A 27,561-nucleotide genomic window follows, 5' to 3' on the forward strand; every position below is an offset into this window, starting at 1 on the left:
GCTGCTGCGGCCGTCTGTCCGACCTCCTCTCTGCCCACTGCGCGAGGTCATTCCAGGTAACAAAGTAGCTGCTGCACCTGCACGAGCCTTGAGCTCGCCTCGAGGTCTGATTATTTAACAGGTAAAATGTATTTCTTTCTTTATTTAACATGTAAAATAAGCTACGGACGATATAAGGGCACTCACCGTGTTGTCATAGAGTGCATCTCTTCCGCAGCAAGGGTGTCGATTTGTTAAAAAACGAAACCATGGATTAAGAGCATAGTTTTTTTTACTTTTAGTTTCGTTTTTGAGTTCATCAGCCTTCATGTTGGCATCACGCACGCACGCACGCACGCACGCACACACACGCAATTGTGTTGAGGATAACCCTCCAGTAACCTGACTCTGCCAGGTGGGGCGGTATTGAGTTCACAGCCTCCATCCATCTGGCAGCGTCAGGTTAACCCTTCAGCAAGGGATGATGAGTCATTCTCCCAAATGGGTGCTACTTTGAAATGTTCATCAAGAGCAAACGTTTTCCTTTCTCCACAACATGAAAGTGATGTTGAGGTGTTTTGGGGAACTAGTCAGCCATAATCCCTATTCCAATAAAGACACTTAAAGGCTACTGACCTCTGACCTCTGAGCTCATGAAGAGCCATGTCAGACCCACTCCTGGACCCCCTGCAGTTCACCTACAGAGCCAACAGGTCTGTAGAGTAGACGATGCCATAAACATGGCCCTCCACACAAGGGCCGACGCAGACCACACTGTAGGGACTAGATGTTCCATCATGCCTGGGAGGGAGCGCCTCCAGCTCCCTCAGGAGGAGCTGGAGGGAATTGCGGATAAAAGTGGCAAGAAAATGGATGAATGAATGGACCTAGATGAGCTCTCTCACACAGAGCCGGGCAGTGCATTTTCTAAATCCAGGGTGGCAGAGGGATGACCCTACTCACCTCTAGAATTATCATCTATAATTTAGAGGTGTTATGTTTAATATTAGAGACCAGTAAGGCAATATAGGCCTACATGTAATAACAGAAAATGTATCTCGTAACCCCCCCCCCCCCCCCAACCCATCAGGTTCAATAGTATGGTTTCTCTCTGATGTTTAATTGAATAAGGCATGACTTGTACATTGCACAATAATCGCTTGGCCCTGATTGGGCAGCACCACTTACACAAGTTCTATACTGTAGCCTATACAGTAGGGGTGACTGACGTATGCGCTAATTTATTCACCAATTTGTTCTATTAGTCCCTAAAAGTGTCATATGGTGTGACATGAAAGTTATTGTATATAAAATAATAATTGGGGTATACTTTTCTTAAATCACTTATCATGACTCTTTATCATGACTATCTTGAGATCCAGCATTTCCTTATGCAAATTCATGACATTTAATTGTCTTAATCATCACACAAAGTACGACATGTCATAAGATTTTCAATATATTTTAGATTAAGTTTGACAAACTCCATGAGATTTTTATGATTTATCACAAAAAACACATTTTATTGCCAACTTTGACTGTCACACCATATACTGTATAGTGTCACACCATTGATAAATCACACCAAACCACAATTTATGAATGCAAAAACATGTATTATGCATTTATCATTTAAATAGGACAGTGAAGTTGGTAAGCATGCACTAAAGCTATGGTCCATTTAGAATGTTTATGATGTCAAGTTGAAACTACTGTGTGGTCCAGCTTTGAAGCAGAAAACCCTACAACACCGTAAAATCCCATTAAGATGCATTATAAGACCCTCATCATCATGACCAACTTTTTAAAACCCTGCACTCATGTCATGCTATGTGACAAAATAAATAACGGCTTCATCTCATATCAATAAAACAATGCATTTTGGACTTTGTTGCACTCGTTTCTCTTCTTATACAGTATGTCACAAGAATAAGCGTCCTCTTGATGTCATCGCGCAAACTCTTAGTGAAATTGTCCAAGACTAATGAAAAATGTGGGGAATTTGTGAGATTAGGTGCATAAATTACCCGTGTTCTTCAATTAAGTGGTTCCATATTGTACATTCAAGATCAACTTATTCAATAATCTCACTTTAGAAGAATTATGAATGGAAGACTTACAAAAATAACAATCTGATACTTTATACTTTTGCTTCCTGGCATTTGGATCAGAACAGGATCAGCAGCTGGCAGATGCTTGCTTCAACTCAGGATCCATTTAAGAGCTTTAAGTGCTTGATCAATCTGGGGGGTTGGCAATTTAGAAAAGATGTTTGGCCAAAGTACTGCACCTAAGAGAAAACTATAACTCTATGGCTGTTATCGACGGTCACCTTTATTGTCCAAGTACATTTCTAAGTGAAATTCCCTGACACATACATGACACGAAAACACTTGTACCCCTGGAAGAAGTCAGATGTTTTCACTAAAGACTAAGTTGGAGTGGAGCATGTCCAGTTGATCTCTGGTCCATCCTAAAATCACAAATGAATGACGAATGAGTGGCACCACCAACCCTACTATCCACTGAACATGCACGCCCTCTAGTGCCTAAAAAACGGACTGAAGTGTCAGTCAAGTCAAGTCAATTTGTATAGCCCTAATTCACAAGCATGTCTCAGAGGGCTTCACAGAGAATGTGTGCAGCTAAATCTAGCGGACACAACAATAACAGTAATAATAATAATAACATGGTTGAACAATCTTATGTTAGAGAGAGACAGAGGGAGGGGGAGAAAGGGGGAGAGAAAATGGGGTAGGAGAGAGCAGGGAAAGGGAGGAGGTGGAGAGGGAGAGAGGTAGGAAGAGAGCAGGGAAAGGGAGTGGAACATCTCGGTCATCCAAGTTCTCTGTGGCTGAGCTTCATATGAGTCATTCAGTGGGAAGAGGACATCTTGAGACACTTCTTGGGGAGATCTTCAACCTATACGCCAGAAGACGGCGAGTCGTACATCAGATGAACAGGCGGTGCCACTTTGCTATTGGCTGTCGGACCGAACGCATCATCAGGCTCCAGTGGCGGTCTTCAGAACTCCTCCCCGCCTTCCCCACAGTCAACTGGCCAATCACGCGCTTGGACGACTTCCTGCTTGTGCGGGTCTCATACACAGAGACCAGGATCTTACACTGTTCCAGAGGAAACTCCGGTAGGGAGAACATGAGCACCTGGTTGAAGACGGTCACCTGGCACCGGGCCGCGGCTGAGGTCTTCTGGTGCCGGAGCTTACACTGGTTACACTGCACGCTGATCCGGACATACAGGACTGCAACAGACACAGACACGCACACGCACACACACACGCACACGCACACGCATGCACACACACACACATACACACACACACACACACACACACACACACGCACACACGCACACACGCACACACACACACACACACACACACACACACGCATACAGGACTGCAACAGGGCATCAAACAGCAATGATACATGATGTGTATGACAGCTCTGTGTGTGTGTGTGTGTGTGTGTGTGTGTGTGTGTGTGTGTGTGTGTGGTGTGTGTGTGTGTGTGTGTGTGTGTGTGTGTGTGTGTGTGTGTGTGTGTGTGCGTTTGTGTGTGTGTGTGTGTGTGTGTGCATGCGTGCGTGTGCGTGTGCGTGTGTGTGTTGTTTACCGGTATCTGAGTGTGTGTCAGTGGGCAGCGTTCTGATCTTTAGCAGTCCCACCTCCAGCCTCTGAGACGTGGGAAGAAACTTCAGAGAGAGAAGCACATGGCCCACCAGATCCTGTGCACAGAGAGGGACTTTTTATTTATTTATTTTACAAAATAGATTTCAATAAAATGTGCATTCATATAATACAATAAGAACATTACAAACAATACTGTGTGTGTCCCACCTTCTGAGGTGTCTGCAGATCCTCCTGTACTTCCAGAGGATAGGAGATCTTGAGCTGCCCCAGAGGAAGCCTCACCTCTCCCAACAACATGTGTCTGGAGAACTTATCAAAATCCCTCACCTGACACACGCGCACGCACGCATGCACACACACACACATACACACACACACACACACACACACACACACACACACGCACACACACACACGCACACACACACACACACACACACACACACACACACACGCACGCATGAGACAAGGAAGTTACTGAAAACCTTTGTTACTTCTCTCCTTAGCAACTAGTGGTTCTTTATTAAACATGAATGACTTATGGGACAGAGGGATGTTTGTTTGCAATCCGTACTGTTGCATGTGTTGATGATTTAGTAATTGAAACTCACTCTACTGTTGCACTCATTGCAAATTGCTCTGGATTTAGCGTGTCAGCTAAATTCCTAAAATGTGAAATATGTCACAAAATCTTCAGTGTAGACTTGGACGACATTACTATTGAGAAAATATCTGACCGTGAGGTGTGCCACTATTTGTCAAAAAATGACATTGCAAAATGTCTGAGCTTGATTGCTTGTAAATGACACTTGATTGCTTGTAAATGACAGTAGTTGAACTGTGAACTGTCTATTCTAGCTGTGAATGTAAACTTTGATTTGAGGGATAGTGTGTGTGTGTGTGTGTGTGTGTAGGGCCAAGCAGTTAGCGAGATATTGTTCAATATCTACTATTATCGGCAGCCGCTCAATATGGAGGAGGCGCTGCTTTTTGTACCCATGAAGTGGATACTGACCACTATCTTGCATTACAGTATAACTATATCAACCTGCCATGTTATCATCCTGTGTGTTTCTTATGTGTATGCATTATTGTGTTTGCCGTCTGGGCACTCATGTAACTGACTGACTCCCAGCATTTGACTGCACTATTACTGTTTATGTCCTTTGCATACTTGTATTTATGTGGACATAAATAAATATTTCAAATGTGTGACAGATGAGTGTCTCTGCTGCAGCACCTCCATCCTGAGTGTGATGTGTAGCAGCTCGTCCTCCTCTTGCAGGCTGCAGCTGAACTGGTCTCCAAACAGAGGGTCACAGCTGTCTTTCACGATGCGCGTGCGCCACTCCTCCAGCACTGTGCACAGGACATGAGCCGCCCCAGAGCCCTAGGAGGAGCACAGCAACAACCCTGAGGTGGCGCTATTTGGTTTTCAATGGAAAAGTTCAGGTATTTCTTCAGGCAACAAATTACGACATCACAGTTAACACTTTGAGTGCCACGGCCCTTGGGCAAAAGGTTGCTGTACTGTGCCACATAGGCCGCAATGCATTTTAATATAGCCATATCATTTTTTGTGTTCCTCTTATATGGACAACCAATAGCCTCAATGAAACTTTGAACCCTTCTGTTTCATTTTAAAAAAAAACTGTGTTTATAAACCGTTCCATTTTGGAAATACACCCCTCTGAAAAAGAGTGTTTTCGACCGAAAAGAGCATGCTGAAATTAGTTTCTGAGATAATCACATCTTTATGTTAGAAAGGCGACAGAATGAATTCTGCTTTGAGTTGAACAAAATGCTATAGCTGAAATGAAAGGTTAGAATGTCTAGTTTACCTGCGGGAAAAAGTATGTCAAAAGAATGTTTTGTTTATTTTCTACAAATATTAGTAAACAGCTTGGTCTAACATCAAAATGTTCACTTTCATGGGGTCATGCTGGATATTGAAGTCTCTATTTACATAGGGAAACAAGATATCACCTTTTTTTTTATGAAACTACACATTGAAAGTTTTCATTTGATGTGTAACATAATAACAATATTCAAAACACAACATGTCCTGCACTGTTTTATCTTCTTCACATGGACCTTCAAAATAGTTGGAAATCAAGACAACTTTATGTAAACATAGGCCAACATCGAGCCTGCTGCTGCCTGGGTGTGTGTGTACTGTCAATGGTTGTATGCTGTAGTGCCCTGCGTGCCCCACCCCCCTCCTCCTCCTCCTCCGTGGTGGGAGGAGTCGAGTGTCTCTGCTGCGGTTTGCTCTGAGTTTGATCTGCACTGAAAAGTCTGCTGCCTGCATCCCCCCGCTTTTTTACAGCGTGTCCTCGGCTCCCAGCTGAGAATAATGTAACTTTTCAGAAAGACGCTGGTGTCGCCGTGTCGGCAACTAAATCATATGGATGGACTATCGCAGCGGACACGGATGGGGCTCAATTGTGGCAGCAGATGACTGCTGTTCACAGGCACAGCTAACGTTATGCTTCAAGCATATCGATGCGATTTCCGTATTCCGTTTCCTCATGACTTCTTCTCTCTTTTCTCCTGGCCTTTGTCTAATCGGGAGGGCACTGTCGCCACCTAAGGGTTCTGTAAAATAGGTTAGACACATTCAATAGCTCCCATATTGTAAGAGGCGATGTAAGAGGCTTAGATCGACATCCCCCCGTCAAAATATGAATTTGGAGTTATTGACGCCATTTGGCGTCGCTGGCAGCCTACGGTAAATTTCTCCTGACGCCATTTGGCGTCGCTGGCACTCAATGTGTTAAGGGAATTCACAAACTCTGATGCACTCAATTCACATTCGCAAGTTCATTTCAACCAGTGTGCTTTCAATTAAACTGTCATGTGACATGATGACACTAGCCAACGCAGCTGAATTCTTTTTTCCTTTCCTTTTTATTATTTTTTCCCCAATTTTTTATCCCATTTTTATTCCCCATTAGTGCTAATTTTAATGTATTTATCCTGGTTGCTACTCCACCCTCTGCCGATCTGGGAAGAGCCGAAACTGGCTCCATGCTTCCTCCGAGACATGGACATGCAAACTCCACACAGAAAGGCCCTTTTTGATGACCCCACCCGGGCGGTGGGCACTCGAGGACATGCGGACGGGCACGCATTCCTTCAGCGTTCACAGCGTCCCAGGTGGGAATCGAACCCAGGACCTTCGAGCTGTGAGGCGACAGTGCTTACCACTGCACCACCGTACCCCCCTACGCAGCTGAATTCTAACATCACACAGAAAGCAAGATTACCTCCTCATCCAAAAACTCCTCCACGTCCACTCCCTCTGAGCCCGCCCACATCAGTCTGAGCCTGACAAAGGGCTGGAGGCTGTGGGTGTGGCCACGCCCCTGCAGCCCCTCTGCCTGCAGCACGGTGACCACCAGGCGGCACTGCAGCCGGTCGAAGTACAGGGAGAAACGCAGCGACCCATGGACCTGGAGAGGGTGTGATATATTATATATATATATATATATATATATATATATATATATATATATATATATATATATATATATATATATATATATATATATGAAGACATTTACAAGATTTTTGACACCAGGAACATAAATGTCTCTTACACTCTCCAGGTCGGCCTGCTCCTCCAGCTCCCCATCTGCCTGACTGGGTCCTGAGGAGGGGGACGAGCCCAGGCAGCGACTTAGCCTGCGGGCCTCCGTGGCCACATCCTCTACCTGGGGAGCACACACGCACGGACACACACACACGCACGCACGCACACACACACACACACACACACACACACACACACACACACACCTAAGACAACTGTATCACATGACACATGCAGCGGTCCATTGCTTTATTTGACTTGACTAGTGTCAACTCTCCCTTGTCTAAACAAAGATCAACTTTAATCCAGCGCTGCTCACACACAAGCAGCATCGCTCTCACACACGCACGCACGCACGCACGCACGCACGCACACACACACACACACACACACACACACACACACACACACACACACACACACACACACACACACACACACACACACACACACACACACACACACACACACACACCTCGCCCAGTGTGTGCTTTAGGCTGAGTACAGAACCAGCCTGACTCCTCAGGTAATCATACATAAACTACAAATATATGGTAGTAGAACCATAATGTGGTTATTATGAAGGTATAGGTCCCGTTTTTTAAAGTTTTCTAGCGCAATTTGCCACTTACATGTACCAATGATAACTTAACTTAACTTAACTTAACTTACGGTAACTTAACTTAACAGGAGCATGACCCCATTGACCTGGCATTTAGTTTTTCCAACTTTCCAGAGCTACTTTGAGGAACAGGATGGATTGTTCTGAGAAAGAACTCTACCAATCAACAGCATCATGGGTAAATAGCAAATAGGACTAAACTTTAAAACTAAATTCATCTTTTTACTATTTCTAATAATGACAGCCATGTCAAGATGAGAACTGACACAGAAGCCTTAAGACTAATAAAAGTCTGTACGTACTGATGAATAACTTCAACATGTATCTAACTTGTACTGTAGGCACTAGTAGGATATAGAGAGGCAAAGTAACCGCCTACTTCCTGCTTCAGCACTGTATTTATTTTCCCATACACATTTCGTAAAATGTGTATAAAAAATTGTTTTACTGGTTCAAACCAAACGGTACAGATATATTTAGAAACAGGAGAGATCGCATAACATTTCACTGGGACCAAAACGTAAAAAAATGCGGGTTTAAAGAAAATATTTTTTCGATGTTTATTTTTTTTTTGGTCCGAGTGAAATGTTCTATGGTCTCTCCCGATTATAGCGTTAGCTGAACCGTTTGGTTCGACGAATTACAACTATTTTATAAGCATTTTACGAAATGTCTATGGGAAAATAAATGGCAGATGAAAATCTCTGGTACAGTGCTGAAGCAGGAAGTGACGTTCCACTTTGCCTCTCAATAGAACCTCCACGGTTGCCATCAGTAGCCACGCCCAATTCTTCAGTTAGCTAAACAAAACCAAAGAGAAGGACAAATGCCCCAGATTTGCTCTAAAAATCTGGTCATCTGAATCAAGGATAATCACACATAGGTGCTGCTGTGAATTTTGTTCCCATAACACATTATTATCATTTGATATCTTGGAACATATTCACATTCTGATTAATCGGCAGCTCTCCCCCCCACCTTAGTACTTGGAGCGCCCGAGTAGTTTCCTGGTGTTGAGGACTTGTCATCAGAGTAGAGCAGGCCACCGGTTCCTGGAGTAAGATTCAGACACAAGCTTGTTGTTGATGACTTTCTTCATCAGACAGCCAGCATCATCATCATCATCATCACAGTCCTCTTCTCCTCCCTCGTACTCACCAGCATCTCGTGTGGTGTGTGTGTGTGTGCAGCATCTGATGGCCTGCCACAGCAGGATGCCCAGGGCCACCAGCAGGAGCGTCACGGAGATGCCCAGGAGGCAGTACTTGACCGTGTCTGAGAAGGGCAACCGCAGCTCTGCAGCAGACACAGAGGCTGTGTGCTCCATCACCATCACCACCACCATCACCATCATCTGCTTCCATGTGTCCTACATACCTCTGCAACACAGGAACACAGCCTATAACAAGGAGACTAGGAGATCAGGACAGGAACACAGCCTATAACAAGGAGACTAGGAGATCAGGACAGGAACACAGCCTATAATAAGAGGACTAGGAGATCAGGACAGGACCACATCCCATAATAAGGAGACTAGGAGATTAGGACAGGACCACATCCCATAATAAGGAGACTATGAGATTAGGACAAGAACACAGGCCATAATAAGGAGACTAGGAGATTAGGACAGGAATACAGCCTATAATAAGGAGACTAGGAGATTAGGACATGACCACATCGGAGACTAGGAGATTAGGACAGGAATACAGCCCATAATAAGGAGACTAGGAGATTAGGACAAGAACACAGCCCATAATAAAGAGACTAGGAGACTAGGACAGGACCACATCCCATAATAAGGAGACTAGGAGACACTTCCTGAGGGGAGAGAAATGTACATATTTGACACCAGAAAGTTGACAAAAAGGGCAAATCTATTGAATCTCAATTAGGATAGATGGGATGCTTTTCTCCATTAATAAGGACAGGTGTATTTATAAAATACTTTATGTACAAATACACCTGATGTTAAAGCTTTATCATCATTTGCTTTGCTAAATTACAGTAGCTTGAACTAGCCAGCAAACTAACTAAACATAAGAAGAAGAAACAAAGCTGTTCAGGTTTGTTATTCTGTTGTCTCCTATGCATGTACCTGTTGAGACTGCTGTGTCTTTTTTACTCGTGTCCTTTTTAACCTGCGCTATAGCTTTGCTCTGTGTGTTTTTACAGTTTACTTCTATTTCTATTTTTATTCTTTTAGGAAGCCTGTTGCAACACCTTGGCCGGGGACTACAGGTGGAAACTAGCCTTTTGGCTAAACCTGGTGTATTTACACTGAATTGTTGATTAATATGCTCTGTCCCCTTTTTTCAATAAACTGAACTGAACCGAACTGTTCAATGGCCAATTCTCTGGACCTGCAATGTGCCTATACTGAAAATATGTCATAAATAGATATTACATTTTGACAGTACTTGTTGCCTCCATAACATGTCTAACTTGCTAATTGTCTATTCTTACAACAAACATACATAAGTAAATAACCTTTGTGTTACATTTGCATGCATCCCCACCACAGTGCATATAAAACCCACGAATACAAAAATACTGTGTATGTATGCATGAATTAACAAGTAAAAGTGCCCTTGTGCTGCTATCTCAAGAGTGAAGGTAAAGGAAACGGAGATGTCTGTGCTGTGCTGTGGTCAGGAGGAGGACGTGCGTATCACTTATCAGGAACTGTCTAGTCAAATAGCTGATCTTGCTGACATTTTATGTAAAACAAGTTGAACCTGGGAAGGAGAATCTACAAAGCAGCCAGTAGCCTATTCCTATTAAAATGAGAAAATGTTTGATGCAGAAAACACAGTATTCTAGTTTGTGGACTTACAAATGGGTATGAAGCAAAAAACAAACAAACATTGGTGTCACTGCCCACTTATGTGGCTCACTCTTACACATTTGAATAACACTAATATTTAATATTTAACATTTAATATTTTTTTCACCGTAGAATAAAATGGAAGAGTGAAGAAACAGTTATTGTCCTCAGCTCAGTCACTATAGGCAGCATACTGTACACGTGAAGTGGTTATAGTTATTGGTTATAGCTGTACATAATTCAGTCTACTTTATATCAACATGTTTGCGGTGAAAGTTTTCTCTTTCAAATGTTAAATCAGAGCACGCTGTTCTCCACTTGCATCAAAAAATATTCCACATACAAATAAAGAATATAGTTTACCTCTATTGCAAACTCCACTCATCTTTTTCTGCGCGAGGAATTCAAACATCACCCCGTGCTATAAATCCATGCTTTCAAGCTCGAATTTAATCAGAGCCAAACAGCCAATTAAGCTGAGATGTTCAAATGAGCAGTAACTGTTCCTCCTGTTTTCTGTTAGCTGTGTTACTCTGTCGTACACTCATCCTCTGTCTCTCTCAGGCAGACTCTCTCTCTACACACAGACACACACACATGCAGGACCAACCTGACACACCTTTCTGGGCAAACTGGTCTGATTAGATCGAAGTGAGTGACGTTCCAGAGAGCTTGACATGGCACGTCGGTGTCAGCTGTTTTATCATCCAGCCGTACCCAAATCAGCTGCGCAGGCACCGTACACTGAGGACGATAAGAGACGCTATAAACCTCTCCTCAACTGTTCAAACGTTTTGTCCTCAATGATTTTTTTTATTATCATCATTGGTTGTAAACTCAACAACTATTTGTTTGCTGGCCGGCAAAGATGGAAGAGAATGACACTGTTCACTTAATTCAGTTCATGACCCACTAAACTACAGGGTTACTTTGGGACATACTGTAAGGACATGTAGGCTACCTCAGCACACTAGCTACCTCAACAGTAGCTACCTCAACACTAGCTACCTCAGCACTGGATAGCCAACAGGACATACTGTCAGGGCAGCTTGCTGAATGAGAAGTAGGTAGAGTCGTTATACAGCCCAAACCCATCATTCCAAGAATGAGGAAGAATTCCATTTTAGACTAAACTTCCTGGTTCCTTGTGTATGTTTAGCTCACAGGTGTGTGACGCGGTTCACAACAACTTCACAAGCAACAATTGCTATGGGCCACCTACGTCAGTGGCCGTCAACCATGTCACAAACTGAACTGAATGTGATTCAATGTCAGAAACGGCAAGTACTGTTTTACACAATGACACTTTTACAAAGTTTGAAAGTTGTGTTTCTCACTCTGTCGACACGACTTGACAAAGGCCAAACGTTGTCTTTTTACTAAATCTTTGCATCTGAGCCAGAGTGTGCGGTCTCCTCTTTTTCAATGGATTTTTGCCCGTCACCAGCACCTCACTGAGACCACACACACACACACACACACACACACACACACACACACACACACACACACACACACACACACACACACACACACACAGAGAGAACATTTATTTTTCTTCACTTGAAATGAAAAGCACCATCTGGTGGTTAGATCATGGTATTATCACACTGTATTGACAACTTCAATGACTAATAATCTGTACAGCAGAAATAACAACCATATTGCACATCTCCACATGTAGCACAGTGCTGTGCATCACTGTGTGTGCCTGGGATTTCACATCATACAGCAGTTTTTCTCCAGTACTCCTCCTCATCCTCGGTACTTAAGAGGGTTGCTAACACATATTTGTAGCTTCATCCTGCACTGTTGCTCAATGGAAATGAATTGGTACTTACTTACAGCAGAGTAATGTATCGTATCGTATCGTGGATTAGGCCTGTCCAGCATTGGAGAACACAGCATGGGGATGGGAAGGTGTTGCATCTCTGGATTACAGAGGAAAGAGTCATACTGTACCAAATGGGAAACCAAGGCAGATCAAGCTAACCTGTTCTTGGCTGCTAATCCTCTGATACCGGTAGCCAATGGTGATCTGACATAATTTTAACAAGGTTATAAAATATTGGTATAATATAAAGTGTGAGCTGATCTAAAGTATTGCTGCACTGCAGTTTGATGATTGAAACACTCATGGACAATCAATATTTCAAACTTTTATTACTGCTTCAAGTTAGCAATAATGCTAATACTGGTGCTGTAAAGTTTATTATAATAAAACCAAACATGCTAAATAGCAACGATGAACTATCTCACGAACAGACCAAATGCATTTCTAAATAGATAGACCCGAAGCTTAGCTTATAACTTGTCCAGTAGGCTAATACTGCAGTAAAATAGTGTTTTATTTTTATGGGAAGTTTTCTCCGTTCTGATTTTATACTGTAAACCATAGAGAACACACAGTTCAGAATACACAGCATATTAGAAAAATAAAACCATATTAACCGGTGAAGCTCCCCGCTGTCAGGTGAAAAAGAAGCGGCTGGCATCTGCGCATGTGTCGGAGGAAGCATGGTGCTAGTACACGGCTCTCCCCAGATTGGCAGAGGGTGGAGCAGCGACCGAGGGCAGTATGGGGAAATTGGCCAGTACAAGATCCCATGCAAATTCAAAATTAACAGAATACAAGCAACATTGCATATGTGTGTGTGTGTGTGTGTGTGTGTGTGTGTGTGTGTGTGTGTGTGTGTGTAATGCATAAGTGCATGCATTGGTGCATTGTGACTAATAAAGACAGGGTTTGTCTGTCCTGACCTGAACCTTATAATCCCTTATTTCAACATAGTTTAAACAAAACGGGTAACATTTCTTAAATACATCACAGGTATTCAGGGCTGCACTGGCCTGAGGATGCACTGTTTAAGCTACAGTATGAAGCAGCTACATTAGCTTTGATTGTTCAAAGCTGTAAATCCATTATGTAGATTTTGATTATTTTATAAGCACTAAAATTAGATCGCATTTGAGTTATAGTAGAATCTGAAAGTCCTACTAAACAACATCGTAGATTAGACTTTACATTGTGCACTATGAGCAATCAACAATCATCTTTGCATAGAGTCCGTTTTTGGTAACAGACTAAATACCCATTAGGTAGTCATCCTCCTCATCACCATGGTGATCAGGGTCACCAAGGCAGCGGCTCTCCTGTATAGTGCAGAAATGACCCATGATCCTTTTCAGTCAGTCCACCAATCACAGACAAGATGGAGGAGATGCTCTCCTCTGGAGTCAGTGGAGCCTGGAAGGAGAGAGATCCACAGAAAACAATATTCGATACAGACATGTCATGCTACGGATCTCATTTAATACACATTGGACTCTAAAAAATGCAAAGGTATTTCAATATCTGAACATTAATTGGTACGTTAAGCACCATTTTGACCACACAGGGTACCACCGAGCAATAAAACACCAAACCAACACATCAGTGGGGATTCCATCAGAGTATTTCTTGCAAATGATTTTTAGGTTTTGAATGACAGGAAGCTGAGTGGAAAGGGCATTTTTAAAATGAAATCTCATCCAGATATCGTAGAAACATTTTGACACTCACTTGAGGCAGAAAAGTGTTTTGTTGATGAAGAAACTGCACAGTAAACAGCGACGCGAAATGCATTTGTCAAATAAATGAAGACCCAGTCTTGGTTCTGTCTCATTGCATACAAATTGAAAAGTGTTTTTCTGCCATCAATGCATTCAGGTAGCAAATGTATTCGCCTTAACCCAGCTGGTGCAAATGCACCTGATTAGCATTCAATTTCAAAAGGCGCTTTAACCATTGGATAGAAACATAGCGACAGACACACTGCCTAGGTTTCATGATTTTCATCACCCTGCTCCATACAAAGCACACTACTGTAGTCGGGTTTGCATCAATATATTTAGCATTTTTGGAAATGGCACAATTTGAAAAACGTCAACCAACCGGCCCAACAAATGACCCGACAATCGTGTAGCAAATCAAGTGTTATTCTGGGTCCTAAAGTGCTCCAAAGGCTCTCACTCGGTCCCTTTTGCACAGTGACCCAGCCTGGGTGCAGCAGAGCCATGTCAGTGCGGACCAAGCCTGGGTGCAGAGCCATGTCGGTGCGGACCCAGCCTGGGTGCGGACTGCGGAGCCATGCACAGACTCACCTCAGGACCACCCATGTCGGTGCGGACCCAGCCTGGGTGCAGAGCCGTGCACAGAATCCCATCAGGCTCCAGGTCCACTGCCATGCAACGACTCACCATGTTGAGGGCAGACTGAGAAGGTGAGCACAACAAGTCAGAATCAGAATCAGAATCAGAATCAGAATCAGAATCAGTATCAGAATCAGAATCACTTTTAGTGCCACAGTATGCAAGTTACATACGAGGAATTTGTCTTAGTGTCTGTATGCAGCGTAGCGGTCACATCAATATACAGGGATAAGAAGTAGGAAGATAACTAAAGACAATCACAAAGTTGCAAGTGCAATCAAAAAATAAGTGGAACAATGGATGGATTAGTTGATGTTTTCCCCTCACATTTTCCATCAAATCCATCGTTATGCAGTGTGTGTCGTGTGCCAGAAAGGGGGGATCTGATTTCTCTTCATCCCCTTTCAACTCACAAATAACAATATTCAACCAATTATAGTGCAGCACGAGGCAATAAAACACAGAGAAAAACATAGAAATACACAACAGCAAGCAGAAAGCCTGCCCCCGCCTTTTGTAACCATACTAATCTGCAGAGTGCTCAAATACAAATAAGAGAGAGTGTTTTTGCTGCATGCGAACACGTATATATACAGTATATACCTTGGATGTCCTGTATGGGTACCATTTGATGTTGTTTGCCATTTCCCCCCAGTTCAGCTCCACGGAGCCCAGCAGGGAGGTCATGTTGATGACGGCCGCCCTCTGGATGCCCATACCTGCTCCTCCTCTGGACGCCGCCTGCTGTAACAGGGGCAGAAACGCCTGGCAGGAGAGACACAAACAAACAAACAAACAAACAAACAAAAATCAAAGATCTGCAAAAGGCAACAAGACATGCAAAATGTGAGACAATAATGTTAGTGTGTAATTAAAGACCCCCTAAAGTAAAAATATCAGATTTCCTTCTTGTTCCTACAGTTGTCTGAGCTTCACTGTGCAGAATGATGTCTGTGCAGAGTTTGACACTAGAAGACTGTTTCCACAATTGTCTGCTGTACTCATCATACTGTATACTGCAGATCGCTCAGGAAACCCTTGTCATCACTTTGTCACGGGTTGGGAGTGAGAATGTGTTGAAAGCCCGTCTTGTATGCTGTGATTGGCTAGTTAGGTTCTAGATAACCCTGATTGGTTGCTTTGGATTTTTAAATGAAGGGCGAAGGAGGGGAAGTCATTTCAAGGAGTTTAACAAGATAATTGACCCTTTTTTTTGTGGGAAAAACCATCAGACACAAATTATTATTCAAAGTAGCGTATTTTATATACATCTTGAAACATGACTTTAGGGGGTCTTTAAGTTTAAAACAAAATCGTGCAGTGTGCAGTTACACTAAACACACCCACCCCTTTTAATACTGCAGCATTTACTCAAGAGCTACACCGAGTTTAAATTCTTCTGTGGGGCTGCAAAGTCAGGGCAAACTGCAGAGTGACCTTTGGTGACCTAAGTATTAATTAGCGTTATCGTGGTGTCGGCAGCCACCCGCCCTGCTGACACGTTTCTGATCAACTGAAACCCTCCCAGCTCCAGGCTGCTGTTCTGTTCTGTAGCTCAGCCTCCCCTCTGACCTCTGACCTCTGACCTGTGAAGTGAGACTTTTGATTAGGGATGCACCGATCGATCAGCACGTGACCGGAAATGGCCGATTTTCACGTGATCGGCCTCGATCGGTGATCTGTTCCGGTCACTCTAAATAGCCGATTCTGTGAGCCGATTTTCACATGACGTGCGCGCACCCCAAAGCACCGAGACAGGCACCCAGCCACCACACCACACACGCCAGCATACCTTCCTCGTTGTGGATTTTTTTCACCGTCAGTGAAGTAGACAAATCTCGCAGTTTGTCACGCACACACACAGTCGAAAATAAGCCGTGGAGACAGAGATGCGGCCGAGTCCCGCTCGGCTGGAGTCAAGTCTGAGCGGCTCGCTTCACCTCACTGGCCCCCCTCTCTCTGCTCTCTCTACCCGGGAAGCAGTGCTGCTGCCACAGTGCACAGCCGACTTGGCGAGGTGAACGCGAGCATTGTGTCCACCATTCCCCGACCTGCCTTTTCCATTCCACATCAGCGCTGGTGCCTGCCTGTCAGTCATGTTGTAACGTAGATACAGGAGAGACTATTTGTTTCGTATTGCAAATAGAACGACGGACATAATAATAAAAATGCATCGGACTCACAAGTGTGCAAGGATTTCTGTGCGTGACGATATTTTTTCGGATGGCAGATAAAAATACGCATACCAAACTTCGGACTGTGTGTAAACTCCGCCTGATATTCAGACTGAAGATCGTTACTGTAACTCATAAACTCATTTCCCCTCTACTCAAGAGGACTGGTCTGGAGCCAGGCTATAAACTCCTTGTCCATGGATCATTTTGATGTTCTGTTGCACCTGTTTTCTTTTGGAAAAGTAAATGCATGATAGCTGTGGGATATAGGCTATTGGATTTAATTTAATTTTTGTATTCATTGTATTTGCACAAAAAAGCTCTGTCCAGTAGCCTAACCTGGAACACTTTTATTTTGAGATGTGTTTGAGTGAGATGGTCCTACTTCATGCAAATGATAAGATAAGATAAGATTATTTGGATCCCCATTAGATGTAAGAATTGTTCTATGAATCTTAATTTTCAAACAAAGTTACAAAAACGTTTGTGTAAGCTGTCAATTGTTGTTTTTAGAAAAAAAAATCGGAATCGGCAAAAATCGGTATCGGCAAGTCAGACTATTCAAAAATCGGAAATCGGAATCGGCCAAGAAAATGGCAATCGGTGCATCCCTACTTTTGATTCATATGAATAACCCTGGGATAAGAGAGCTGTAGGAGCGTCCTGCCTGAAGCCACTGAATATGATGTTTTTCAGGGTTCCCACTCCTTCATAAACATCACATTCATTTACTTTCCATACCCAATTCCCTCAAATTCCAGGACCCAACACAGCACAGTTTGAGTTTGAGACACGGATCAAGGTTTGGGATTTTGATGAGAACTAGTAGTAGGCTTTACAGAAGCTCAAAGAAAACAAGAGAGAGAGGCTTGCATGTGTGCAAGTAAATCAAACAAAAAATCAAAAGAATTTAAATTTATATTCTTGCGCAAAATATATAAATTCAAGTATTTCCAATGACTCATGTCTATTTATGTCTATTTTTCAAAAACTGTCAAGGCCTTGATTTATGATTTCCCCCCTGAAATTCACAAACGTTCAAGGATTTCTAGGACCCGTGAAAACCCCGCCCACATTTCCTCTCAGAAAATGGCTGTAGAAGAACTAGTAATGGCTGCTGCTTTTGGCGACTATGACAAGCATATATATTTACATATAAGTATGGCATTTTGCTGCATATTCAGATATATTTGAATTTCAGTATCTGGTGTGCTCAGAGCTCCACACATTTAACATGCTGTGCAAAATGAAAAGAGCATGGGTGATTCCAACCCTCCAAAGTATTTTTTGTCAGTCCATTACATTAAGGAGCCACTCCAGTAATCCTAATGGACACTGGGATGTGGAAGTGGTTATCTTGATGACCATGAGAGGAAGCGGTTACCTTGGTGACCATGAGAGGAAGTGGTTACCTTGGTCACCATGAGAGGGGCCACAGAGTTGGTGTGGAAGTTCTCGATCATCATCTCTGCGGTCACCGTCTGGAAGTTGGCCACCACGTTGATGCCTGCGTTGTTGATCAGGCAGTTGAGACCCTCGTCTCGCACCAGCTGGCCCACCTCTTCTGCTGCCTTCTCTATGCTCTCCTGGCTCACGACATCTCAGGAGAGACCACATAGACACACATAGTCACCAAAAACCAAGCAAAGACTCATCAGAATGGACAGAATGACAGGCTGGACAGTGTTTTGGGTGAAATAAAATGAATTTGATAGACATTGTGACATCATCAGTGACATCATTACTGACCAAAATCATCACAAATCTCACAATGTGGGACCAAAAACATGACCAAAAATGCAGACAGACAGAGCGGACTTACTCAATTTTATATGATGACTAGCTGCGCAGGCTCGATAGTCCAGCCGCAAATACTGTATTTCACAACATCAAGAAGATATACCAGAAGTTACAGCTCACCACCCATCCATGCTCTCTGTCTTACCCAAGGTGATGATGTGGATGTTGGAATATGTCTCTGCCAGTTCCTGAAGTTTCTGTGAGACAAAAACAGATTATTATGAGGCTAATTATATATATATATATATATATATATATATATATATATATATATATATATATATATATATATATATATATATATGAAGCCAAAAAAGTTTGAGAACCACTGGAGTACAAGACCACAGCGCCATCTAGTGTCACCTGTTGCCGTTACTTCATGCACCTGCAGCAAAGAACATACATTCAAGTGATACACAACGCGCAGCAGCGTGGCTACGCCTTCCCCAACTTGGCCCCTAATATAAGGAGACTAGTTAAACCAAACAGCATCCAGTAAAATGTCCCACATACAAAAGTTGGACAAGAGAAAAGCCAGCACTCCAAATGTCTTTTTTGTTGATTTATTTCCTCCTCAATACACCTGGGCAGCAGCAACGAACGTTTCAGTCAGAGACCTTCCTCAGCGTTGAGGAAGGTCTCTGACTGAAACGTTCGTTGCTGCTGCCCAGGTGTATTGAGGAGGAAATAAATCAACAAAAAAGACATTTGGAGTGCTGGCTTTTCTCTTGTCCAATATTCGTGCTTGCCTTGCACCCAGTGAGTTTTTAATATTTTTTGAGTGTGCTTGCAACCTGACTTTCTACTTTGTACCACATACAAAAGTACCTCTGCCAGTTGAACAATGAAGATATACTAAATATGCATACTATTCTAACGATTTACTATGAAAGAATCAAAGCAGAAACATGTAGGCTAAAATGTGTTTGTAAAGATTCATTCAGAATTTCATTGATTAGAAAACAAATACAGCAATCATCAGAAATCATGGGTTCAGATTTACAAATTCAATTTACTGATTTATTTATTTTAAAGAAAACATAGTAGCCTACATGAGACTGCAAGGAAGGCTGATTTTAGGGGCCAATATGGCGGCGGTGCTGTTTTGGCGCTACCGCAGCGCCTCTAGCGTCTGCTTCCAAAATGCACAAGCATGTCGTCTCTTTACTTCCACGCTCTTTGCCTGGCTGCAGTGCCAATGTGTGGGACAGTGTAACATTACACAGTGGATCATGTAGCCTAGGGTTTCTGTCATAACGGTGTGTTGAACTTACAGCGCCACATTTCGCAGCACCACAGCACAAGCATGGCTAAAGTAGCGTTAGTAGCGTGTTGGATCAACTCTGTAAGTGTTGTTGTTTACCTGTGCGCTCCCAGGCTTCCTGCTGGTGGCTATGATCTTGCCCGGTGAGAATCCTCCCGTCGCCAGGCTGTCGACAATCTGCAGGCCGAGCCCCCGACTAGCTCCCGTTACCAGCACAGAAGCGCACTTTTTGAAAGTCATTACACCACTCATACTGTTGGGTTTAGTTCTGTACGTTTACCGTGTTTGTAACCGGGCAGCTGAGTGTAGCCTACACGTGGCGTGTGACTATCCAGAGCTTTGGGATCAACAATGGTCCTCCGGTGTCCGTGTGATGTCATGCTCAGGAACGGCCAGCAGGTGGGAGGATTGCTCCACCGGAGCCGAGCCAGAACCTTTTACATGATTGTCCAGCAGAGGAAATCAGTGCCAAATGTCAGCGTGTGACAGACCACAATTAATGCATAAATTAAAACCAGCAAGGCTGAAGTTTGTTTTGTGTCTCTGTGGAAGAAAACATTTAATTATTCATCAAGTGATCCTGAACTTCCATCCACAGTCCAAACAGCCTCTGTCTCCTTCCATTCTGGTGAGTCAGTCTGTCTGTCTGTCTGTCTGTCTGTCTGTCTGTCTGTCTGTCTGTCTCTCTCTCTCTCTCTCTCTCTCTCTCTCTCTCTCTCTCTCTCTCTCTCTCTCACTCACTCACTCACTCACTCACTCACTCACACACACACACACACACACACACACACACACACACACACACACACACAACTTGCATTTAGTGTGAAATTCCTTGTATGTGTATATTGCCAATAAAGCTGATTCTGATTATTTTGCTTGGTTTTTGGAGACTGTGTGTGTCTGTGTGGTGTCTCTCCAGACGTCGTGAGCCAGCAGAGCAGAGCATAGAGAAGGCAGCAGAAGAGGTGGGCCAGCTGGTGCGGGACGAGGGTCTCAACTGCTTGATCAGGAGGCATCAAGGCGATCAACGTGGTGGCCAACCTCCAGACGGTGACCGGCCGCAAAGATGAATGATGGAGAACTTCCACACCAACTCATCTGTGACTGTGGCCCCTCTCATGGTCACCAAGGTAACCGCTTCCACACACCAGTGTGTGTCCATTAGGACTGCTGGAGTGGCTCCTTAATGTCATGGCCTGCCAAAACAATGTGTTTGGAAGGTCAGTGTGCAAGAGATGGGAATCACCCGTGCTTCTTTTCATGTTAAATGTGTGGAGCTCTCAGCACAGCAGATACTGAAATTCATATGTGAATCTGCAGCAAAATGCCACACTTATATGTCAATCAGGTTTTTCATAGTCGCCAAAAAGCAGGAGCCATTACTAGTTCTTCTATAGCCATTTTCTGAGAGCTGGGGTCTCAAACGTTTGTGAATTTGAGTGAAAAAATCAAGGCCTTGAATTTTTTTGAAAATAGACATAAAAAGACATGAGTCATTGAAAGTACTTGAATTTATGCGCCGGAATAGAAATTGAAATTCTTTTGATTTTAGTTTGTTTGATTTACTTAATGTCTAACACAGCTGCACACATTCAAGCCTCTCTCTCTTGTGTTCTTTGAGCTTCTGTAAAGCCTACTACTAGTTCTCATGAAAATCCTCAGTGTTGAAAAACAGTGATGAACCTCGATCCGTGTCTCAAACTCAAACTGTGCTGTGTTGGCTCCTGGAATTTGAGGGAATTGGGTGTGGAAAGTAAATGAACGTGATGTTTATGAAGGAGTGGGAACCCTGAAAAACATCATATTCAGTGACTTCAGGCAGGACGCTCCTACAGCTCTCTTATCCCAGGGTTATTCATATCAATCAAAAGTCTCACTTCACAGGTCAGAGGTCAGAGGTCAGAGGGGAGGCTGAGCTGCAGAACAGAACAGCAGCCTGGAGCTGGGAGGGTTTTAGTTGATCAGAAACGTGTCAGCAGGCCGGGTGGCTGCCAAGGCCAACACGTCACGACAACGCTAATTAGTACTAATTAGTCACTCTGCAGTTTGCCCTGACTTTGCAGCTCCACAGAAGAATTTAAACTCGGTGTAGCTCTTGAGTAAATGCTGCAGTATTAAAAGGAGTGCACTATATTTTTGTCAGCTCAGACCTGTCTGCTCTGCTTCTCTGTCTTTTGATTTTTGTAGCAGTTTTGGTGAGTTGGTTGTTACTTCTGCTAATTTTGCTAATTTTTGTTCTCTGCCTAGTTTAAACTGTTTATTTTGCTAATTTCCTGAGATACTGTAGGCTAACATAATGCAATGTGAAAAGCCCTTTTTAGCCCCGTGTTTAGACGCAAAGTTGGAGCTAACCCTGCTCCAGAGCAGGGCCAGCTAGCCCCGGGCTATAGTCGGGATTAGCCCACTTTGCAATGTTCCAGGATTGTGCAAGTGTGAAAGCTTTCTTAGCCTGGAGCTAAGCTCCATTAACCCCAGGCTAAGAAACTCACTTAAGGCCCAGTTACGGACAGAGCTTTCTGTCTGTACTCTGCGTTCATTTCCTGCATAATTCTGCATGTTTTCTGAAAGCTTATGGATATACGGATGAAACTGAGCAGTTAGCACACACACTCACACATTTGACTCTCTACTGCCCGCTAGTGGATTTATTGCTACCAACGTGAAAGATGCTTGGAAGTGACGGTTACACCGTTTGAAAAGCATTTGAGATGCATTTATTTTCATATTAAATGGAGTATAATTGAGCCTCTTTGGCCCTGGTTAAAGTGTAGTGTGAAAAGCCCTTTTCACTGGTGAAATAACCCACACACTGGATCTGAAAGCAGATTAAAGGCAGTGAATCCTAAACTCTTGTCTAAACAGTAACAAAGTCAATAATGTTGTGGGATATCATGATGAATATCATTGATGAATACATAAAAAAGCTGAATGGAAAGTGGGGAATCCACTGCCCACTGTTTACAATTAGTTATTCAAATATCATAGCGAGGATGGATCGAGATGAGAACGACGGCACCGAATTGGAAGCGATGCAGTCACAGCGCACAGATGGTTTCTCTGGCAAGCTCCAGATCGTCCAGACTCTCTTTAAACCTCTTTAGTGCTATTGATGGTCTGTATTGCTCAATATGTCAGTCCCTTTGGAATCTGGCTCATTATTTACTGACATATAATACACTGGCACAGAGCACACAGCACACACCATGGCGAGGCAATTCATTGCCAGAATAAAAATGTTGGCCGTTTATCTTTATGCAAAACCACAGATACGTGACATTCAACGTTGGTAAACCAAAAATACGTTGCATATATCACCATTAAAAGTTATAACCCACATTTTCCAACGTAGATTTTGAAAATGAGGGTTAATTTGAAAACGTTTCAGAATCAGAATCAGAATCAGAATCACTTTTATTGCCACAGTATGCAAGTTACATACGAGGAATTTGTCTTAGTGTCTGTATGCAGCGTAGCGGTCACATCAATATACAGAGATAAGAAGTAGGAAGATAACTAAAGACAATCACAAAGTTGCAAGTGCAATCAAATCGAGTAAATATATACAATATGTACATGAGTGGTGAAGTGTTCTGTGGATAATAAATATGAATTTACGTTGGATTTACATGAGATTTACAGACTGAGTTAAATAGACGTTAAATAGGCAGTGGATTTACATGAAATTTACAGTCAGAGTTTACATTGAATGTACATGAAATTTGCAGGCTAAGTTAAATAGGCATTAAATGTGCTGGGAATTTACATGAATTTACAGTCCCAGTTAAACAGGCATTAAATTAGGTATGAGTTCCAGTTTTATGGGGGGGCGGGGGGGGGGGGGTTCAGTTGAGTTTAGGAGGAGGTAGTGAGATGGTGTGTGGGGGGGGGGGGGGGGGAGGGGGGGTTGTTGGTGAGGTCCTTGGCGGAAGGGGTTTCCAGGCCTTGTTGGTGAGGCTGATGGTGGTTGGGAAGAAGCTGGCAACTAAAGCAACTATACAACTACTAAAGCAACTACATGCAGTATATGGATGGACAGCATGTGTGTGTAGAACGCTTCTGTCCAAGGAACATGTTCTGGAGCTTAGGAGGTTGAGAGCATGCTTTGCAGTTGGTGGATTTGAACACAAGATCATGGAGGAACACAAGGCAAAGGCCCAGGCAGCCAATCCAGGAGAGATGGCTGTGATTGAAAAACACAGTATTGATTGATCATCTCCTATTTATTTCTTCCTATCCCTGAGTCCCTGAAGGATCATCTTTCATAGCTTCTTCCTGAACGTTCAGGTTCTTCGGCGGTGAGGAACAAACCGGCTATAGGAGACAGAAGGCTTATGTAAGGATGCAAAGAGACAGAGAGATCGTTGAACGTCTACAAGGACGAGGCTTATTTTGTGCATGGATGCCGCCTCACATCGGCGGGCGAACCTGCCTCTGGGTCATCGACATCTTCATTTGATGTTGAAGGTTGTTATTCAGCGTGAAAGTGTGGAGTCGTCATTTTTTCTACAATTACGCAGCCATGAGTTGAAAAACAGGCCTGTAATCAAGACGGCGGTGCAACTTTAATTTTCAACAGAGGTGCAGTTTTTTTCCAAATGGAGAAAACAAAGAAGAAGAAAAGTTTCAGTGACTGAATTGTGTCCGCTCAGCAGGGAAACTAGTTGTTGTGCTGATGTGGGGCAATGAGCAGGAAGAGACACTTGTCCCGGTGACATGTGGATGTTAATACATCTGAGTAACCTTCTCTGTACTTATATAGGAAACACTCATTCACACTGAATACTGGGAGGACTTTTGTTTTGAAATCTGCTGTTTTTAATCACAGTGGAGCTGTGATTCATTCACTGTTCTATTATAGGTTTGTCTGTGGAATTCTGATGAATCAATTCATTATAAAGTGTGCGCGTGTGTGTGTGTGTGTGTGTGTGTGTGTGTGTGTGTGTGTGTGTGCGCGTGTGTGTGTGCGTGTGTGTGTGTGTGTGTGTGTGTGTGTGTGTCTGTGTGTGTGTGCGTGTGTGCGTGCGCACGTGCACATACAGTACGCCTGTGTTGGTTATGTGCGTGTGCCCGGGTGTGTGGGATACACAAGGATCTAGGTTTGAACATCCATTCTCAATCACTTATTTAATTCACATGAGCTATATTTAAAGAGATCATAAATAAAATACCAGGGTTCTTTTCATCAATGAATAAATCATAGCCGTTATCCTCTTCTACTCTGCTGGTCTCTCTTTCTCTGCTGTGTACAGCGTCGTTATCCTCTTCTACTCGGCTGGTCTCTCTTTCTCTCCTGCGTAGAGCGTTTTTCATCCCGTCAGACTGAGAGGTTTGAGAACGTGTGTTTACATCATAGACTGTATATAAATATGTTTACATGCACACTGGTATCCTGTTGTTACTCCGTCTACTCAACTGTTCAGTTTACCTACTGCTTGTCCCCATCAGATGACACCAAACAAGATGCAACATTCAACAGCTTTTAGTTGAGTGTCCTGAGGGAGGTTCAGTTTGCCACAGCAGCACAGAAATACAACCCCCCCTAAAACACTCTTAACTACAAATTTTAAATACAGCATATATTGCCAATATGCATTTGCAGCTACAATGTAGTTCAATGGGAGAAATAATTTCAATGGTCTGAAATAGCAAATGTAAATGGCATTATTTTGCACCGACACGCCTCAATAGCCCATAATGCATTGCAGCCACAAGATTGCGTTTTGCGCTCTCTGGACTGGAAACCCCTTGCTCTCGTTGCCATGGTGTCTATCATTTCCACTTACACGTCAAATACAGTACAGCCACATGAAGGAAGTGTACAACATACGCAGCAGCGATCAGCCCATAAAACAACATTCACAACTGTAATGTTCTCAGTATGCTATGTTCCTGGAGAGGCTAGCTGGCACAGAGAATACAGTGCAAATCATGCACGGTAGTGAGCAGCATGCTAACCACCAACATTCACAGGTTTACATACCCTCAGATATTTACCAGTAGCCTACAAAGCAAAGTGTGCGCCGTGCGGACAGCTCCTACAACTCTGAGCTCTAGGTTCATGCAGTTCCTTTGAGGCCATTTACACCTGGCATCAACATGCGTTTTCTGCCATCAGATTGCAATCTGATTGCAATCAGATTGCAGAGGACACATTGCATTTACACTTGTGTTCAATGTGTACACAATGCAGCCCCGACCACCTCCGGAGGTGGTTTGGCCGAACAGATTGCAATCCTTCTTCAATGTCTCTTGGGGGTGTTTACACCTGTACTTTCAAGTGATAAAACACAATCTGATTGCAATCTGATGGCAGAAGACACATGTTAATGCCAGGTGTAAATGGCCTCTTTGACTTCCTCAGTACGAGGGAGAACGTGAGAATGCGTCATGTGATGTGTAGGAGGTAGGTATCCTAGGACCTCGGTCATGTGTTTACCTGTCTCAGTCAACGCAGAATGTACCTGTACACAGGTGTCTCTGTTTATGACCCATTCATTCAAGGAGAGAGCCTTATCAATGGTGGTGCCTTGCTACAGTATATAGTAGTTATCCACACTCTCAACAACCTCAGCTTCAGCTATAGAGGCCATTTACACCTGGCATTAACATGCGTTTTCTGCCATCAGATTGCAATCAGATTGTGCTTGACCACATTAGCCTGATTTCATTTACACCTGGCATTAACATGTGTTTTGGGGGATCAGATTGCAATCTGATCACCCAAAATGGGTGTGTCCTCTCAATTCACATACAGTTGCTGTATCCAGATTGAGAGGACACATTGCATTTACACTTGTGTTCAATGTGGTCACAATGTGTCCCTGGCCACCTCCGGAGGTGGTTTGGCCGATCAGATTGCAATCCATCTTCAATGTGTCTTGGGGGCGTTTACACCTGTACATTCAAGTGGTCAAGCACAATCTGATTGCAATCTGATGGCAGAAAATGCATGTTAGTGCCAGGTGTAAATGGCCTCAGTGTTTAAGGGGGTCTGCCTCCTTTCTGAAATCTATCAGCAGCTGCTGTTAATGATGTTGTAAGAAACTATGTTCACACAATGCACCCACTCCCTTAAGCACTTTATTCTCTCTCTCCCTCTCTCTCTCTCCCTTTCTCTCTCTCCCTCTCTCTCTCTCCCCCTCTCTCTCTATCCCTCTCTCTCTCTCTCTCTCTCTCTCTCTCTCTCTCTCTCTCTCTCTCTCTCTCTCTCTCCCTCTCTCTCTCTCTCTCCCTCCCTCTCTCTCTCTCTCTCTCTCTCTCTCTCTCTTCGCCATTTGAAAAGCTGACGAGAGCTGACTCATCTCTATATTTCACTCCCAATCATCTCAGGTTGTTTGGTGTCAATTGGAAAGGAGTGCGCTGAGTGGTGCCGCTGCACATAATGGAGACGTTCAGGAGGTAGGAGTGTGGTGGGTCTGTTAGTGTTCCTGTACCATCCTCCACTGAGACCTTCACCA

The 27,561-nt window shown here is 43.5% G+C and overlaps 2 protein-coding genes across 2 annotated transcripts; both read right to left on the reverse strand.

The window, feature by feature from the left end:
• Nucleotides 1-1,481: 1,481 nt before the first annotated feature.
• On the reverse strand, nucleotides 1,482-11,236 carry syt19 (synaptotagmin XIX). Its single transcript, XM_083654451.1, has 9 exons — nucleotides 11,036-11,236; nucleotides 9,007-9,227; nucleotides 8,827-8,900; nucleotides 7,234-7,347; nucleotides 6,901-7,086; nucleotides 4,872-5,021; nucleotides 3,839-3,958; nucleotides 3,615-3,726; nucleotides 1,482-3,241 (listed from the first exon to the last, which is right to left on the reverse strand). The coding sequence occupies exons 2-9, from the start codon at nucleotides 9,200-9,202 to the stop codon at nucleotides 2,931-2,933; spliced, it is 1,263 nt and encodes a 420-aa protein (XP_083510577.1). The 5' UTR covers nucleotides 9,203-9,227; nucleotides 11,036-11,236; the 3' UTR covers nucleotides 1,482-2,930.
• Nucleotides 11,237-13,805: 2,569 nt separating this feature from the next.
• LOC310793270 (C-signal) lies at nucleotides 13,806-20,353 on the reverse strand (the record flags this gene model as incomplete). The annotated part of the gene is made up of 6 exons (XM_083655061.1): nucleotides 13,806-13,919; nucleotides 14,816-14,926; nucleotides 15,467-15,628; nucleotides 18,450-18,637; nucleotides 18,983-19,034; nucleotides 20,201-20,353. 6 exons carry the CDS (start codon nucleotides 20,351-20,353, stop codon nucleotides 13,806-13,808), a joined length of 780 nt encoding a protein of 259 aa, XP_083511187.1.
• Nucleotides 20,354-27,561: the final 7,208 nt, after the last annotated feature.

The sequence above is a fragment of the Poromitra crassiceps genome (genome assembly GCF_964638095.1).
Source record: "Poromitra crassiceps genome assembly, chromosome: 18".
In the NCBI taxonomy this organism is placed as follows: Eukaryota; Metazoa; Chordata; class Actinopteri; order Beryciformes; family Melamphaidae; genus Poromitra; species Poromitra crassiceps.